Source organism: Amblyomma americanum, chromosome 11 (genome assembly GCF_052857255.1).
Source record: "Amblyomma americanum isolate KBUSLIRL-KWMA chromosome 11, ASM5285725v1, whole genome shotgun sequence".
Classification (NCBI taxonomy): Eukaryota; Metazoa; Arthropoda; class Arachnida; order Ixodida; family Ixodidae; genus Amblyomma; species Amblyomma americanum.
In genome coordinates, this window is record NC_135507.1 from 70,532,135 (window position 1) to 70,549,251 (window position 17,117).

A 17,117-nucleotide genomic window follows, 5' to 3' on the forward strand; every position below is an offset into this window, starting at 1 on the left:
AGAAACACGTGACACAGCGAGGCTGCGTCGAAGTTTCGTTCAGAGCAGTGGAGGCAGGTACAGAAAGAGCAGATTCAGTAGTTCTGCTTATCCTCAAAGCAGCTCATTGCTGCATTATTCTGGATGTGTGCTCTGCGAAACAAGTCTATCGACTTCGGTCCTACGATTTCAACAGTGCTTGCATGTCCTCGGCTTTCTCTGGGGAGCGTGAGCTGAAGGTGGACTGTGTACGGGTGGATTTAATCACACTGCACTTTACGCGCAGGCAAGGACGCTACTTTCCCTACGGGGACACCATATCCAGCACCAACACCTCCCACGAGTGCGCCGTTCTGAACACATCATCAAATGCCGTCGAAACGAGGCACTGTGACGATCAGCACCAGGTTGTTTGCATTGAGGACAAGCAGCTCAAGCCACTCGACTTGTCAGGTACGTGAGTCCTGCCCCTCGCCGCCTGCCTGCAGTGGCAAGCTCACAACGCCAGGCGTAGCGATGTTGGAGGCTGGCATCCTCTAATATCTGTCATTATGCGCTCGACTGACTAGCTTGTATTTGATATAAATATGGCCCCTATAGCAGGTATTGGCTCAAGAAGGTGCTGACAGATTGGCTACATGTACTAGTTGACTCGACATCGCGCAGAAAGCGCTCGAGGATGTGAGGAAACGGCACCTAGACTGCGCTTTGCCTCCGCTTTCCATCCGAGCCGCTCTGGAACGCCAATCCTCTTAAAAGCCAAACCGTTGTTCCCACCCTGTACTACGCATGTGCGAGCTCTAGCAGACGCTAGTGGTTCGCGCCGTGCGCTACTGGCATGAAGCCAGGATGCGAGGGGAGCAACGCCTCACAACGCGGGCTCGCTTTAACCGCTTAGCAACCCGTAATGACACACGAAAATGTCAGGCGACAGCAAATATATACGAGGCCGCTCACATGAAGAGCCAACCTTCAAAGGAACTTTTATCTGAGCAACCTGTAATGCATGGCGTCTCAAGTAACTTGAACCGAGGTCTCAACAGACTACTTTGTTGTGCGGCAACTAAACTGCAGTTAGCGCAGAGAGCGTTACCTTTCATTTAATGAAATAAGGAATATTTTAGATCAAGTTGAGTAATTACTGTTAGAGCCACTTTAAACCCGCGGCTGAATTATCCATCGGAAGATATTGTAAGTCACAAAGCAGACTTGAGAGGACAGTTTCCGCGCGTCTTCATACGCTCCGCATTAAGCGCGAGAAAAGCTTGAAGCTCACTAGACTGCCTCCGCTTGGCACGCCAGGGTAGCGACCGTGGACGCAATAACGTTGGTGCAGTATAGATGGGACTAGCTCCTCCGGGTGTGCAGCATTTTCAAAGGTCGAGCTCATGACGGAAATGTTCCGGATATGATCCGGCTCGTTCGGCGTGTGGAAGAAAGGAAAATTAATGCGCTGCGCATTACATTCCACTGGTGCTCTTGTCTTTAAAAGCGTCCTTTCTTTGCTCAATCAAGCAACACATGCCACGTGAAACCTGCTTTCCCAAGGAAGTTCTGTATACGGCAAACTTCTGGCAGTCACGAAGCAGCTGGCCATAGCTTTTGGAGAGAGCCACAGCGCCAGCATGCTCAGGTGCAGAGTCGCAGTACCTTCAATGGGTTCCACGATGTCACTGGAAAGCCGAGTTCAGATTAAAATTTTTCCTCTGCCTCTGCTCCTCTCATATTCTTGTAGACGGCTACTGAGTTCAACGAGAAACAGAAATTTGACCGGAGCCGAGGAGATAAACATCTTCTGTCTTTGTACTTTGTTGAATGTTGTTGTTGCCGCTTTGTTTTACTTAAGCTTTTTTTATTGAACATTGCAGCATAACAGGAAACGTATGGCTCACTCTTTCGTTCGACGCCATAGTACGGCAAGAACCGTGAACTTCGTATGAAACTACAGTTAGGCATGCCGATTATCATTTGAAAGCCGCGTGCTGTAGACCTCGATAGGGGTCAAGAGTAAAAAAAAGTTGCTGCAGAGCTTCAGGTACTCAAAGAAACAAGACGATTGACTTCTCTCAGATAAGAAACACCGCTAACAGAAAGTCGTAAAAACCATTAACGTCAAGTGCTCAATTATAAGCCTCTTTGTACTGAGATACAGGCTGACCTTGCACACTCCTGCTTACCAGATGCGACCGTGACTGTGGAAATAATTTCAAACCGGTCTCCCGTACTTCTGAGCTGGAACCTCCCAGACCTGATCCTCACGTGTGAAGCCAAGTTCAGAAACGGCACCAAGCTCAAGACCGCACTGCCGAGCAGCTACGCGTACGTCTGGACCAAGAACGGTGTGTTCCTCGACCGCAATCACCGGTCCCTGCAGCCGGAGAAGGTAATCGAGCTCAACGCATACACGCACAGCCACCAGACCCGCCAGGGGGGCTACCGGTGCGGCCTCAAGCCTCTGCCTTCGGGAGGTATCGTCTGGTCACAAATCGTCACCGTGCTACTCGAAGGTGAGCCCTCGTGCATAGCGCCTTTTTTTTTTCAGGATGCCGTTACAGCCTTGATCTCAAAATCAACAGCGCGAGTCATGTCAGTCTTGTGTGTACAATACAGTTTGAGTGATAATCATGTCGCGCCTATGGTGTAGTTTTCATTTCTTTCTCCTGTCCTGTCTTATTCGCACAATCCTACCTGCTACTGACAATCATATGTCTATCACAAATGTGGAAATCAGTCATTGTAAGTTCCAAACGCTATCGACCAAGTGATGCAGTAGAAACATTGTTTCTTGCCTTAGCCGACAAATCGAGATGTCTGCTGGTATACTATCATTTAGCATCGACGTCTGGCGCAAAGACAAGATAGTAAAGCCACACTCATCACTCATTTATCTTCAGCATAATAGGTGGGCATATTACACATTCTATGAGTATAAAAAGATAAAGAATATTCTGCATAGAACGATAAATTGGACCTTGATGCCACCGCTAACACGCTAACACCCACCACGCAGGCTCTAAACAGGCGACTTACTATGACAACCACTAAGCACGTAATGCAGAATAGCGACAGGCGAGTGGTTGTGCCCAGCTGTATCTCTAAGTTTTTTTCCATTCTAGTCATATTTATTTACATATCCAGCTTGATGAATAAGTGAGGCAAGCAAACTCTACTGAGCGCTTGAGTGCTTCCAGCAGAAAAAAAAATGAAAATTTGGAGAGCACTGCTGCCCGCTGTATTGTCGATATGCGAAGGCATTTGCGTTTGAACGTCAGCAACTTTTTTTTGAAGTCAAGGTTGTCACGTGACACTTATCACTTGACCCTTCGGTTACGTAGGCGACTTTTTGTTAGTCAATGTTGTGGCGTGACACTTATCCGTGACATATGAGTGACGTCGGCAACTTTCTTTTGCAAGTCATCGCTGTCTAAAGTCAACGCACATCCCCAACACACTTTACCATCGCACACACCACAACGCGTTCACGTTGTGCCCCTCTAACACGCTTGAACGGAAGGCCCTTCTTGGCGCTCGCGTTACGCACCCGCCTGGCACAACGAGAGCATAGGTTCGACCCACAGTGCTCGTCTAGTTCTTTTTTCGAGTGGTCATTTTCGTGCGGGCATGAAGCCGCGCTCTGCTAACAGGTCTTGTACACGACACTCATGAGGGAAGAAATGCTTTGGCACTGAAAAAAATTCAGGGGGCACATTGTTGAGCTAAAGCGCGGTGAGGCGAAAGCCTTTAGCGCGGCGTTGCTGCTTTTGTCACTGATGTGCGGTTAAGATGCTAATAAGTGCACAATGGTTTCTGGATCGTTAAGTGCTGGAGACAATAGAGGGCGCTTGGGAGGCATCCGTCTGATTCGACATCTTTCTGCACTCTCCAGCGTACTCGACGAGGATAACTACATATGCGTTGACAGGAAGTAGCGCAGTCGTTTGCGCGCGCAGCTGCGGAACGAAAGGATGGTGGTTCGAATCCCATCGTGCAAAAAAATTTCTTACCGAGCTGAAGAGCGTAACGGACGCTAGCATGAACCATTGAAGGTTTTCGTCTTAATAAAAAAAAGTACGGGCACACTTTGTGGGCCTAAAGTGTGCATGGCGAAAGTCTTTCTGGTTATACTGTCTCACCTCGACTGCCTGTTGCTATACTGCTGCTTCACACAATTGTGCGTGCGCCGCACGCCACAGCTGCCACTGGGGCGAGCGGCGCGACTGACACCACTGATGCTATGCGCACATGCGCATGTGCCGCCTGCTGCTAGGGGTGCGAGGAGGATGCGCGCCGGTGAGGGGAGGGTAGCTGCTGGCAGTGCGCCAAGATAAGCCGGACGGGCACCGTCACCGCGAAGTATGAGCGCTTAAAGCCTTTCGCCTTCAAAGAAGCACCCTCTAAGGAAGGAGAGTAGACACCCGTGGTGTCTACTGGAGTGTCTACTCTTCCTCTGTCCGTGTGTTTTTTTTCTTGGGGGCGGGGGGGGAGGAGGAGCTGTAAACATGAATCATATTGTTACAAACGATGTTGGACTTCAGTGAGTTCGAACTGACAAGATTTCTCTTTACTTACCGGGGCTTAAAAAACGATCCTTTTTATTTCGGTCGATGAAATAAATGTCCAAGCCGTTGCGCAAATAAGCGTCTCGCTGCGTTTAAAGACTAAAGTTAAGCAGCATACAAGCTCGCATTTCAAAGAGCCTCGCGATAATGTCGCAGTGATCACTCAGTGCATGTAGAATGGCAGCACAGTGCTATTTGAACTGGTGAAAGCGTATCAATGTGGTGAAATACAGGTTGTTGGAAACGTTAACGAGGAATAAGCATGCGACAGGATGTTTCTATTGGAACTAGCAATTTGTCAAATGTTCGGGAATAAAAAAGACCATATGTGCACAATGAACTGGAAAAAATGATTCTAAGCAACTCATAAAGTATAAATAAGCCACACAGTTTAGTTTTAGTGCCAGCTTTCAGAACATGCGTTGTAGCGGTGCGATCACCATCAGCAATGCTGCGCCGCCTCGGCTCGTGACATGCGCTCGCGCTGGCTGCGTGGGACCGCGTGCGGCGTAAAGTAAATGCAGTTGACTCCTGGTTCCCGGCTTGTTCGCTTCGTCCGCGTGGCGCTCCGTTAATTTGTGGGGAACTAAGTCTCTGTCCCTCTACAGTATGGTGACCCGGACGTGTGAGCGGATAAGAGCGCCACGGTAGCGGCGCACAGCCCCAGGTCCCGGCTCATACACCGGCTGCGGAGGACATCGCCAGCTTCCGCGTTCAGCTGCCGTCATTTTGGACCCGGAATCCTGCCGTATGGTTCGCGCAAGTGGAGGCTGTGCTCGACCCCTTCGCTGCATCACTTCACAACGCGTGAAGTGTCTCCACGTCGTGTCGACGCTCTCCCCCGAGGCAATGAACCACTTCGACGACGTTTTGAAGACGCCCGACCCTTCCTCCCCATATGATCAATTCAAGGCTGCGATCCTGACCCGGAAAACCATCTCGGAGCGCAGCCGCCTGCAGGAGTTGCTCAGCACTGAGGGCCTTGGCGACGGTCTGCCATTTCAGCTCCTCCATCGCATGCGACAGCGCCTCGGCGACCGCCCGCAGGACGTCAACAGCCTGCTACTCCGTGAACTGTTCCTTCAGCGCCTTCCTCAGAACCTCGTGGTCGTCCTGGCTGCATCAGGTGATGTTAGCTTGGACAAGCCTGCGGAGTTGGCTGACCGTGTCTCAGACCGCTCTGGCGCGCGTTCTGTGGCTGCAATTCCTTCCGCCGCGTCGTCCACTCTCCTCAACGGGCAGTCAAGCCTCGAGGCTAAAATCGAACACTTCACAATCACTGTTGCCGCACTGCGAGCATCGATTCCTCGTCGCTACGAGCGTTCCTCACCAACGGTCGCGCCGTCGTTCCAGTTCCAGTCATCGATCGAGCCCAGCCCGTGACGGATTCTGCTGGTACCACCGCAAGTTCGGCGCCACTGCCCGACAGTGCCGGCAGCCTTGCCTATGGTCGGAAAACGTGACGGAGAATCACTGATGGCGGCCGGTGATTACGGTTCTGCATCCAGCCGCCTACTATAGGGCGCCAACAAGATCTCGGAATGCCGTTTCCTTGTGGACACCGGTGGTTAGGATAGCGTCGTACCTGCCTCCCCCCTCGATCGGCAACGCGCTGTGCAACGAGCGCCTTTGCAGGCGGTCAACATCTCTCATATCGCTACCTACGGACAGCGCTCAGTCACCGTCGATTTAGGCTTACGCCGCATATTCCGATAGATTTTCGTTATCGCGGACGTGCGGTTTGCCATCCTCGGAGCGGACTTTCTCGCCACTTTTGGCCTGGATGTCGACCTTCGATTTCGTCGACTGGTGGACCACACGACTCACTTGTCTGTGAACGGCATCCTCGCCCCGGTGGCCACCCCCATCCTTCAAGCCGCTCCACAGCTGCCGTCGTCCGCATTTTCTGCAGTTCTAAGCGATTTTCGTGCCATCACGCAGCCCAGTAACCTTCAGCTTCCCGTCCGCCACACCGTCACCCACCAAGGAGTCACTGCGGGCCCACCAGTGTTCTGCCAACCGCGCCGCCTTGCAGGCGACCGTCTTGTCATTGTCCGCCGCGAACTTGACCATATGCTGCAACTGGGTATCATTCGGCCGTCGTCCAGCAGTTGGTCTTCGGTGCCGAAACGTGGCCCCGGCGATTGGCGCCCCTGCAGCGACTATCATGCTGTTAACGCCGCACTGTCCCGGATCGATATCCTCTCCATTATATTCATGACTTTGCTGTCAATCTCCATGACATGACCATATATTCCAAGATTGACCAGGTGAAGGCCTACCATATGATCTCGGTGGAGCCTGCAGACATCCCTAAGACTGCAATTGTAACACCGTTTGGCCTCTTCGAGTACGTCCGTATGCCCTTTGGTCTGCGAAACACTGCTCAGACATTCCAACGCTTCATCAACGAGGTCACTCCCGGCCTGCGTTTTGTCTTTCGCGTATCTCGATTATCTGCTGGTTTCCAGTCCCTCGTCAGAAGAACACGCTGAACACCCACGCCTGCTCTTTTCACGCCTCGAAGAGCACGGTCTCGTCATCAATCCGGCCAAGTGCGTTTTTGGTGTCGACGCCATCGAGTTCGTTGGCCATCACGTCACAGCGCAGGCAATTCGCTCTTTGGAGGGCAAGGTCCACGCCATCCGCGACTTTTCTCGCCCCAAGTCGCTTCGCAAGCTTCGCGAGTTCCTCGGCCTCCTGAACTTGCACCGACGTTTCTTGCCCGGCATTGCCCGCATTACCCTGCCCCTCATCGATCTGTTAAAGTCAACGCATGGTCCTCACGCCCCTCTCGAGTGGACGTCAGCTGCCGAAACCGTGTTCCAAGCCGCCAAGGACGCCCTTGCCGACGCTACTCTGCTCATGCACCCGCTGACCGACGCCCCGTTGCGTCTCATCACCGACGCCTCTGCTGCAGCTCTAGGTGCCGTCTTGCAACAACTTCAGGACGACTGCTGGTTCCCGCTGGATTTCTTCTGCCAGAAGCTCAAGCCCGCAGAAACGAGCTACAGTACTTTTGGCCGTGAGTTGCTGGCTGTTTATCTCGCCATTCGACACTTTCGTCATATCTTGAAGGAACCGTTTTTCTGTGTTCACGGACCACAAGCCCTTATCGTTTGCTTTTCGTGTAAATCAAAGCTCATACGCTGTACTAGAGATCCGGCACCTGAGCTTTATTTCTGAATTTGGGGGCCAGGGACCCCTCAAGCAGTCGTAGAACGGCTTTTACGTTGGCCTCCTGTACACTCCGGTGTATGAATTTACGGTGGATATAAGATACATTGAAGGACCCGTGAACAGTGCTCCGCCGATGCGCTCTCCCGTGTCGCTGCTCTTGCATAAGGCGCGCTTTACTTCGCAGCACTGGCAGGCGCACAGGTGTTAGACAGTGAGGTTCAAGCCCTCCAGGCCAACCCTGGCTCTCTGACCGTGTCGCCAATGCCCCTCTCGTTCTGCTCGGACAACATCGTGTGCGATGTTTCCAGTGGTTCTCCACGGCCTCTTGTACTCTACGCGTTCTGCCGCCAAGTCTCCGAACAGCTGCACAACGCAAGGCATCCCGGCATTCGTGCTACGCAACGGCTCGTGACGTATAGGATCGTCTGGCCAAACGTTAACAGAGATGTGCGTCGCTGGGCTCGTGAGTGCTTTCAATGTCAGCGTGCCAAAACAACGCGACACACGCGATCACCCCACCACCCTCTCCGACCCCCCGACTGTCGATTCGACCATGTCCACGTCGACATTGTTGGCCCTCTTCCTCCATCACGAGCTTTCCAGTTGACTGTTACACACGGTAGCCCGAAGCCTCCCGCTGCCCGCTATCACGGCGTCTTCAATGGCGTCCACTTTTGTCTGTGGCTTGATTTCCCGCTTCGGCGGCCCAAGAGTAAAGACGACGGATCATGGCCGCCAGTTCGAGCGCGCCTTGATTCGCGCCCTGATATCTCTGCTTGGCGTGCGCCTTGTTCACACCACCGCGTATCATCCCTCCGCGAACGGCATGGTTGAGCGCTTGCACCGACAGCTGAAGACTACCCTTGTTGCACGCAAAGCTCGCACTTCTTGGCCCGATTTTTCTCCTTTGGTGCTCCTCAGCCTTCGATCAGCATTTAAAGGAGATCTCAGTGCACGGCGGCTGAAATGGCCTACGAGACTAGCGTCAGTTTGCCAGGCGAGTTCATGTTTTGGCCCCCACCGAGGACATCTCTCCGCCTGCCTACGTTGCACAACTACGCCTGATCTTCAGACACCTACAACCCGCCCCCACATGTCCATCGACTCACAAAGTCTTCGTGAGCAAAGATCTCGCCATGTACAGACATGTGTTTGTGCGTCGTGACATCATCATGCCTTCGCTCACACCTCCTTACTATGGCTCTTATCCCGTCCTGCAGCGGGGTGAGAAAAGTCTGAAGCTGTCTGTTGATAGACGGGAAGAAATCGTTGCCATCGACCACGTGAAACCCGCCTACATCGCGCACCTTTCTCTCTCCACCAGCCACCACGAAATCTCAAGCCCCACTTCTTCCACTGACTCGGTCCGCGCCATCAGCAGGAATGTCTGATGGGTGCCGTGCTGTTGACTGCCATTCTCCTTCCTCTCCGCGAGTGAGAGGGGGGAAGGGGAGCTCTATGGTTGCACTATCACCATCAGCAGTGCTGCGCTGCCTCGGCTCGTGACATGCACTCGCGCTGGATACGTGGGGCCACGTGCGGCTTAGAATAAATGCAGTTGATTCGTGGTTCCCGGCCTGCTCGATTGGTCCGCGTCGCGCTCCGTTAATATGTAGGGGACGGAGTCTATATCCGTCTACATGCGTGTTTCCTTCATGGAACTTTTCAAGATTTTAAGGATGGTACATTTTCACTTATTTATTGATATTATAGTTAAAACCAACTTAGTTCGCTAAATGACCGACGAGAGGTAATAAGTAGATACGGAGAAGACAAAAATATTTTCCTGATGCCAATGCCGACGGTCGTGGCATCCACTCCTCTCCAGGCTGCATGAAGAGAAGGCACGGAATGGGTTCACTGCTGACACAGACTAATACCCCTGTCAAGCCCGTAATTTAAGCGCACTTACGGGGAGTGCGCTTCGGCAACTGGAGTGTCATTTTAGGCTGCGCAGTGCTAAACAGAGAAGCGAAGTGCCCTCGCAGGAAAAAAATGGCGACAGACAATGAGCGGAATGTTTGAAAGGATCGATGAAAAAGAAACAAATGATGGTCGATTTCCGTAGTTAGGCCAGCTGCGAATTAGGCGCGCTACCATTCCGGTTTTCCCTTCGGTTCCGGTGTTCGGATTCAGAGCTCACGGATGGCAGTTGTGTTCGCATAGCGATAGTGGGTTAATTTCGATACATGGCAAAATTCGTCATTCTCTACGTTCATCGATCTCTGGGAGTCTTCCTACCGCTCCGGGCCCAGTGCTGCAGCAGTCAAGCGATGCGCCAGTGCTCTTCTGGGGCAGGGTGCTGCGATTTATGGGACTATGGGACTTGTGTTGTTTGTATTGGCCTACGTTGCACATTCATCTTCGCGAGCAGCCTCGAATATATGAGCTGCCGACTGACATGGCGAGAGGTTGCCAGGTATATATATATATATATATATATATATATATATATATATATATATATATATATATATATATATATATATATATATATATATATATATATATATATATGCAGACAAGGCAAATGAAATGATGGACTCGTTTGACAAAGATATTAAGGAAGGCAACAGTCATCGAAACCAAGGTGCATAGGGGGGAACGTTTTCTATTTTTTTAATTTCTGATGCCAATCGATTGGTTTAAATAAAATTACTTATAAACCAGCAGAAAACACAACCATGCGGCCGGTGGGATCCGAACCCACGACCTCCGAATATCGCGTCCGGTGCTCTTACCAACTGAGCTACGGCGACGGCTGTCTAATCTGCTGATTTCGTGGGTATTTATGTTTTGCGTGTAAGCGAACCTTGAGAGTGTTCACCAGCGCCACATTCGTCCATAGCGGTGGACGTAGCACGTCCTGTAATACCGCAAGTGTGGCGTAGAACGTCATCTAACGGCGAGGGCGGAAACTGTGCGAGAGCCCTCTTATGCTACCTATGGCATCAAAACTGCCAGAACCGATACCCCCCGTTAAGCTATTATCAGACAGGGCAAATGAAATGAGGGGCTCGTTTGACAAACATATTAAGGAAGCCAACAGTCACCGAAATCAAGGTTCATAGGGGAATATTTCTTTCTTTAAATATCTAGTGCCAATCAATTAGTTTTTTTCTCAAGAAAATACTTGTAAACTAGCAGAAAAAACAACCATGCCGCCGGTGGGATCCGAACCCACGACCTTCGAATATGGCGTCCGGTACTCTTACCAAATGAGCTACGGCGACGGCTGTCCAATCTGCTGCTCAGGTGGGTATTTATGTTTATTTGGTGCACGCGAAACTTGAGAGTGTTCACCAGCGCTACCCTCGACCATAGCGGCGGACGTAGCACGTCCTGTAATACCGCGAGCGTGACGTGGAACGTCATCTAACGGCGAGGGCGGAAACTGTGCGAGAGCCCTCTTAAGCAACCTGTGGTATCAAGATGGCCAGAACCGAGACCCTCGTTAAGCTATTAGCAGACAAGGTAATGTAATTGAGGGTCCCGTTTGACAAACCTATGATGGGAGCCAACAGTCACCGAAACCAAGGTGCATAGGGGAGCGTTATATTTTTTTAATGTGTTGTGCTTATCAGTGGGATACTATAACTTAGATTCATAAATCGCTTAAAGAAAATTATTTATAAAGCAGCAGAAAAAACAACCATGCCGCCGGTGGGATCCGAACCCATGACCTCCGAATATCGCGTCCGGTGCTCTTACCAACTGAGCTACGGCGACGACTGTACAATCTGCTGCTCTCGTGGGTATTTATGTTTATTTGGTGTACGCGAACCTTGAGAGTGTTCACCAGCGCCACCCTCGACCATAGCGGCGGACGTAGCACGTCCTGTAATACCGCGAGCGTGACGTGGAACGTCATCTAACGGCGAGGGCGGAAACTGTGCGAGAGCCCTCTTAATCAACCTGTGGCATCAAGACTGCCAGAACCGAGACCCTCGTTAAGCTATTAGCAGACAAGGCAATGTAAACAAGGTAATGGTGAACACTCTCAAGGATCGCGTACACCAAATAAACATAAATACCCACGAGAGCAGCAGATTGGACAGCCGTCGCTCAGTTGGCAAGAGCACCGGACGCGATATTCGGAGGTCGTGGGTTCGGATCCCACCGGCGGCATGGTTGTTTTTTCTGCTGCTTGATAAATAATTTTCGCTAAGCGATTTATTAATCTAAGTAATGTTATCCCACTGATAAGCACAACACATTAAAAAAATACCGTTCCCCTATGCACCTTGGTTTCGTTGACTGTTGGCTTCCTTCATAGGTACATATATATATATATATATATATATATATATATATATATATATATATATATATATATATATATATATATATACGACCTCCGAATATCCCGTCCGGTGCTCTTACCAACTGAGCTACGGCGACGGCTGTCCAATCTGCTGCTTTCGTGGGTATTTATGTTTTGCGTGTAAGCGAACCTTGAGAGTGTTCACCAGCGCCACCCTCGTCCATAGCGATGGACGTAGCACGTCCTGTAATACCGTAAGTGTGACGTAGAACGTCATCTAACGGTGAGGGCGGAAACTGTGCGAGAGCCCTCTTATGCTACCTATGGCATCAGGACTGCCAGAACCGGGACCCCCGTTAAGCTATTAGCAGATAAGGCAAATGAAGTGAGGGTCTTGTTTGACAAACATATTAAGGAAGCCAACAGTCACCGAAATCAAGGTGCATAGAGGTATGTTTCTTTTTTTTAATATCCAGTGCCAATCAATTAGCTTCTTTTTCTAAAGAAAATAATTATAAAGCAGCAGAAAAAACAACCATGCCGCCGGTGGGTTCCTAACCCACGACCTCCGATATCGCGTCCGGTGGTCTTACCAACTGGGCTACGGTGACGGCTGTCCAATCTGCTGCTCTCGTGGGTATTTATGTTTATTTGGTGTATGCGAACCTTGAGAGTGTTCACCAGTGCCATATATATATATTGATACGGGAATAAAAGAAGAGGCGGAGAGCGAGCGCGAGCGGCGAGAGCGCGGCTCTAGCACGAGGGAGATAGAACGAGAAAGCTTGGCCGCCGCCGGTCGTGCTTCGCCGGCTCTCCTCCGTACTGCTGCTATATTTCTCTGGGCGGGCCCGTGGCCACCCCGTGGCATCCCACACCGTAACATTTTGGTGTCAGAAGTGGGATCATGCCGCTCACCCGCTCCCGGAATCAAGCACCCGACGTGCCAGACGACAGGAGTCCACCACCAGCCGATAGCGCCGACGACGCGGTGGCCGGCGCCGCTAGACCTAGGCGCTCGGAGGGGCTCGGCTCTTCGCAGCAGCCGGAGGCCGGTGTTGAGCGCCTCCTGGATACAGTCACCCAACGGATGGACGCATGGGAGGCCCGTCTGACTGCCCAGGCTGGGGAGATGGAAGCTCTCCGGCGCGAACTCCGTCGCCTGGTGCCAGCCGAGCCGAGCACAGGTCAGGTGCCTTTGGGCGTCCCCGCCGCCGCTGTTTACGGCTCTGCCGTCACTGAGCCTGCGGTCGAGGCCGCCAATGGCGTGCTCGGCGCAGGTGCGTCCTCGCCGCAGTGTTCGTTGGACGTTGTGGAATTGCCCACATTTGACGGCACCATCTCGTGGGATGCTTACCGCATCCAGCTGGACGGTATTGCGGCGGCGAGAGGCTAGGACGTGCAAATGAAGGCATGGATGCTCGTTGCAAAACTGAGGGGCCGCGCCACCGAGCTGCTGCAAAACGTGCCGCCCGACCAGCTGGGCTCTTACACTGTTCTGGCGGGCCTCCTCGCCGACCACTATGGTGCCTCAGGTCAACCCCGTGTGCAGTACCACCGCCTGCGAGCCCGCCGTCAAGAGCCCGGGGAGACGTACCAGGACCTCGCCGCCGCCATTGAGCGCCTGGCTCTGCAGTCGCTGCCGGGAGCGCCTCAGAACGCCGTGGCCCTGGTCGGCACCGAGGCGTTTGTCGACGCCATCCGACTCCCCGAGGTGCAGCGCTTGGTCCGCTCTGGCCGTCCTGATTCCGTCCGCGCCGCCATGGCGCTCGCCATCGAGGCGGAATTGACTTTGCTGGCCACGCGGGGGTCGCCACCGTCTGCCGAGCGCAGCGTCCGGGTGCAGGCTCCTCGGTCCGCAGCCCCAACTGCGGTCTCTATCCGACGCCTGCGTAACGACGTCCGCATGACCTGCTTCCGCTGCGGCCTGCGGGGACACTACGCGAGGGACTGTGCCGGCCCTCCAACGTCAGGAAACGATTTGGCGGAACTCCGGGGGCACCGTTCCGCCGAATCCACGTCCACGTCCACGTCCACTGCCACGTCCGTCCCCACACTCCTTCGTTCTCCGCGTCCCCTCCTTTCGTCGGCTCCGATTACCACTGATGCTCCTTACGTGCTCGTCGACGTCGCCCTGCTTGACCGGCACGTAAAGGCCTTGGTTGACACTGGAGCGGCTGTCAATGTACTGCACAAATCGTTTGTTGCTAACGCGCCCCACCTGCTTCTGCCAGCCGCCAAAACCCGGCTCTTAGCTTTTAACGGCACCCCTGTGGAGCAAGTCGGACGTGTCGTCGTCAACCTGACAGCACTCGGAAATACCATCTCCACCGAGTTTGTTGTCGCAGACAGCCCTATTTGGCCAGTGGTCCTCGGGTGCGGGTGGTGCCAGCAAGCCGGAGTCGTCCTTAATTTTACTAGAACCAAACCACGGGCGAGCCGAACTCTCTGTGGGCCGGGCTGGCTTAGCCGGGTTTCCAGCCTCGGTGTCGCCCTGTGGCAGTCCCTGGTGTCGGCGACCAAGCGTGCCTCAGCATCTCTGCGTGACCTCGCGACGAAGTGGCCGTGTCGAGTCAAGCCGTTCGACGTCACTACCGTGACTGTGGCGTCCGCCGTGACCCTGCCACCGGGTGCGGCAACGTGGGTGTATGCCAAGCTTAACAGTCCGGTCACAGCAGACGTGCTGTTCGAACCCATCCGGTGTTCAGCTCCAGCCCGTCAGATGACCTCCCCTCGAAGCCTTCTGCCTGTGCTCAAAGGAGAGGCCCACGTATTTATACTCAACATCAGCAGCGTACCTCTCACGCTGACTCCCGGCACGCAATTGGGTACAGCCTCAGTTTTGGATCCCGGGTCACCAGTGGCGTCTCTGCAACCTGAAGCCCCGCCTCGCCACCCTCCAGCGCCGGCGATCCTATCATGGAAAGAATTTAACTTTGGACCCAGCCTGACCTGCGCGGAGCTCGCCTCTCTGAAGACCTTGCTGCTCGAGCATCGCAGTTGCCTTGCTCTCAGCGCCGGTGAACTCGGGTGCACTTCCTGGGCTCAACACCGGATCAACACCGAAAACCGCGGGCCTGTTCATCACCAACCTCGCCGTGTAGCGCCAGCCGAACGGTGAGTCATCCAGCAGCACGTGTGCGACATGCTTGACCAGGGAATCATTGCCCCTTCTTGTAGCCCTTGGTCCTCCCCTGTCGTCCTTGTGCGCAAGAAGGATGGAACACTCCGCTTTTGCGTTGACTATCGGAAGCTAAATGCTATTACTAATTGCGACGTGTACCCGCTGCCTCGCCTCGACGATGCGCTTGACCGCCTGAAGGGGGCCCGTTAATTTTTCACGCTAGATCTGCTCTCGGGCTACTGGCAGGTGCCTGTTCACCCCGATGATGCGGAAAGGACGGCTTTCGTGACTCCCGACGGCCTTGACCAGTTCAACCGTATGCCCTTCGGTCTCTCGAACGCTCCAGCCACCTTCCAGCGTCTCATGGACCGAGTCTTAGGCCATTTGAAGTGGACTATGGCGTTGGTCTACCTGGATGACGTAATTGTCTACGCGGCTACATTTGAAGAACACCAAAGACGCCTCAAACTCGTCCTCGAAGCCCTTACCTCTGCTGGGCTTCGCTTAAAACCAAAAAAAATGTTTCTTCGGTTTCGCGGAGGTGACGTACTTGGGTCACGTTGTGAGCCGGCATGGCATCCGTCCCGACCCTGAAAAGCTAAAAGCGCTTACAGCTTACGAAGCTCCCACCACCGCCAAGGAGCTCAAAAGTTTCCTTGGATTTGCTTCGTATTTCCGTCGTTTCATTCCGGACTTTGCCAAGCGCAGCGCTCCATTGACCGCCCTGCTGAAGAAGAATGCACCGTGGAGTTGGACGCAGGCCCAACAGCTCGCGTTTCTTGACGTCAAGCACGCCCTCCTCGAGCCTCCTACATTGGCCCATTACGACAAATCGGCCCCCATCGTCCTCCACACGGATGCCAGCCAAGATGGGCTCGGCGCTGTCCTCCTGCAAGAAGACGAGTCTGGTGACCACAAAGTCCTAGCTTATGCCAGCCGCCAGCTTTCCGACGTTGAGCGCCGCCGCCACTCTTCAGAATTCGAGTGCCTCGCCGTTGTCTGGGCCGTCGAGAAGTTCCGTCCCTACCTGTACGGCCGTCACTTCACCATAGTCACGGACAATAGCGCTCTCACTTGGCTGCAGTCCGCCAAACATTTGAATGCCAAGATTGCACGCTGGTCCCTGCAACTTCAAGAGTACAATTTCACAATAGTGCATCGGCGCGGCTCTGCCCATCAAGATGCCGATTTCCTTTCTCGCCACCCTTGTTCCGTGACGGCTTTGACGGACCTGAGGACTACACAAACGCAAGATCCCGCCATTGCTGACATAATCCACTCCCTTGGCACCGCCGCCGGCGCAGGCCTCCGCCAACTATGCCGGGTCTATCGAATGAAGGACGACCTCTTGTGTCATGTGAAGCGGCTCCGTGGTCGACCACCCGTCTGGTTGCCAGTTGTGCCGGCAACACTGCGGTCGCAAATTTTGCGCGGCTTACACGACGCTCCCACGGCTGGTCACCTTGGTCGCGGCAAGACCTACGCACGAGTGTCGGAGCGGTTTTGGTGGCCTAATATGTCCAGAGATGTCAAGGAACACGTGGCGTCCTGCCAGACATGCCAGTACAGAAAACCGTCCACAGGTGCAACCAAGCCACCCCCGCAGGCTTTTTCGCCACCAAGTTCACCTTTCGAGCTGGTTGGACTGGATCATTTGGGCCCGTTTCCGAAGACGCGTGCCGGCAACCGGTATGTTCTGGTTGCGATCGACTACTTCTCCAAGTGGGTCGAAGCACTGCCCGTTCCAGACACGTCGTCCGCTCATGCCGTCGCGTTTGTGGAACAGCATCTCGTTCTTCGGCACGGTGTTCCCCGGCGCCTCATCACGGACCGTGGGAGCTGCTTTATGTCCCATGAATTCGAGCGAGCCCTCCGCTCCTTCGGCATTGCGCATTCCACTACATCCGTCAATCATCCGCAGTGCAATGGCCTCGTGGAGCGTGTTAACCGTACTCTCACGGATATACTCGCATCCTACGTCGCTCCGTCCCACACAAACTGGGATCGTTTT

At 53.4% G+C, this 17,117-nt stretch overlaps 1 protein-coding gene across 1 annotated transcript in view; it reads left to right on the forward strand.

Annotated features, from left to right (window-relative positions):
• The window catches only part of LOC144109686 (uncharacterized), a 166,862-nt gene that overhangs the window by 47,020 nt on the left and 102,725 nt on the right, over window positions 1–17,117 (forward strand). The window contains exons 6-7 of the mRNA XM_077642486.1: window positions 266–432; window positions 2,160–2,486. Of these exons, the coding sequence (XP_077498612.1) occupies window positions 266–432; window positions 2,160–2,486 (494 nt within the window). The remainder of the gene's footprint in view (window positions 1–265; window positions 433–2,159; window positions 2,487–17,117) is intronic.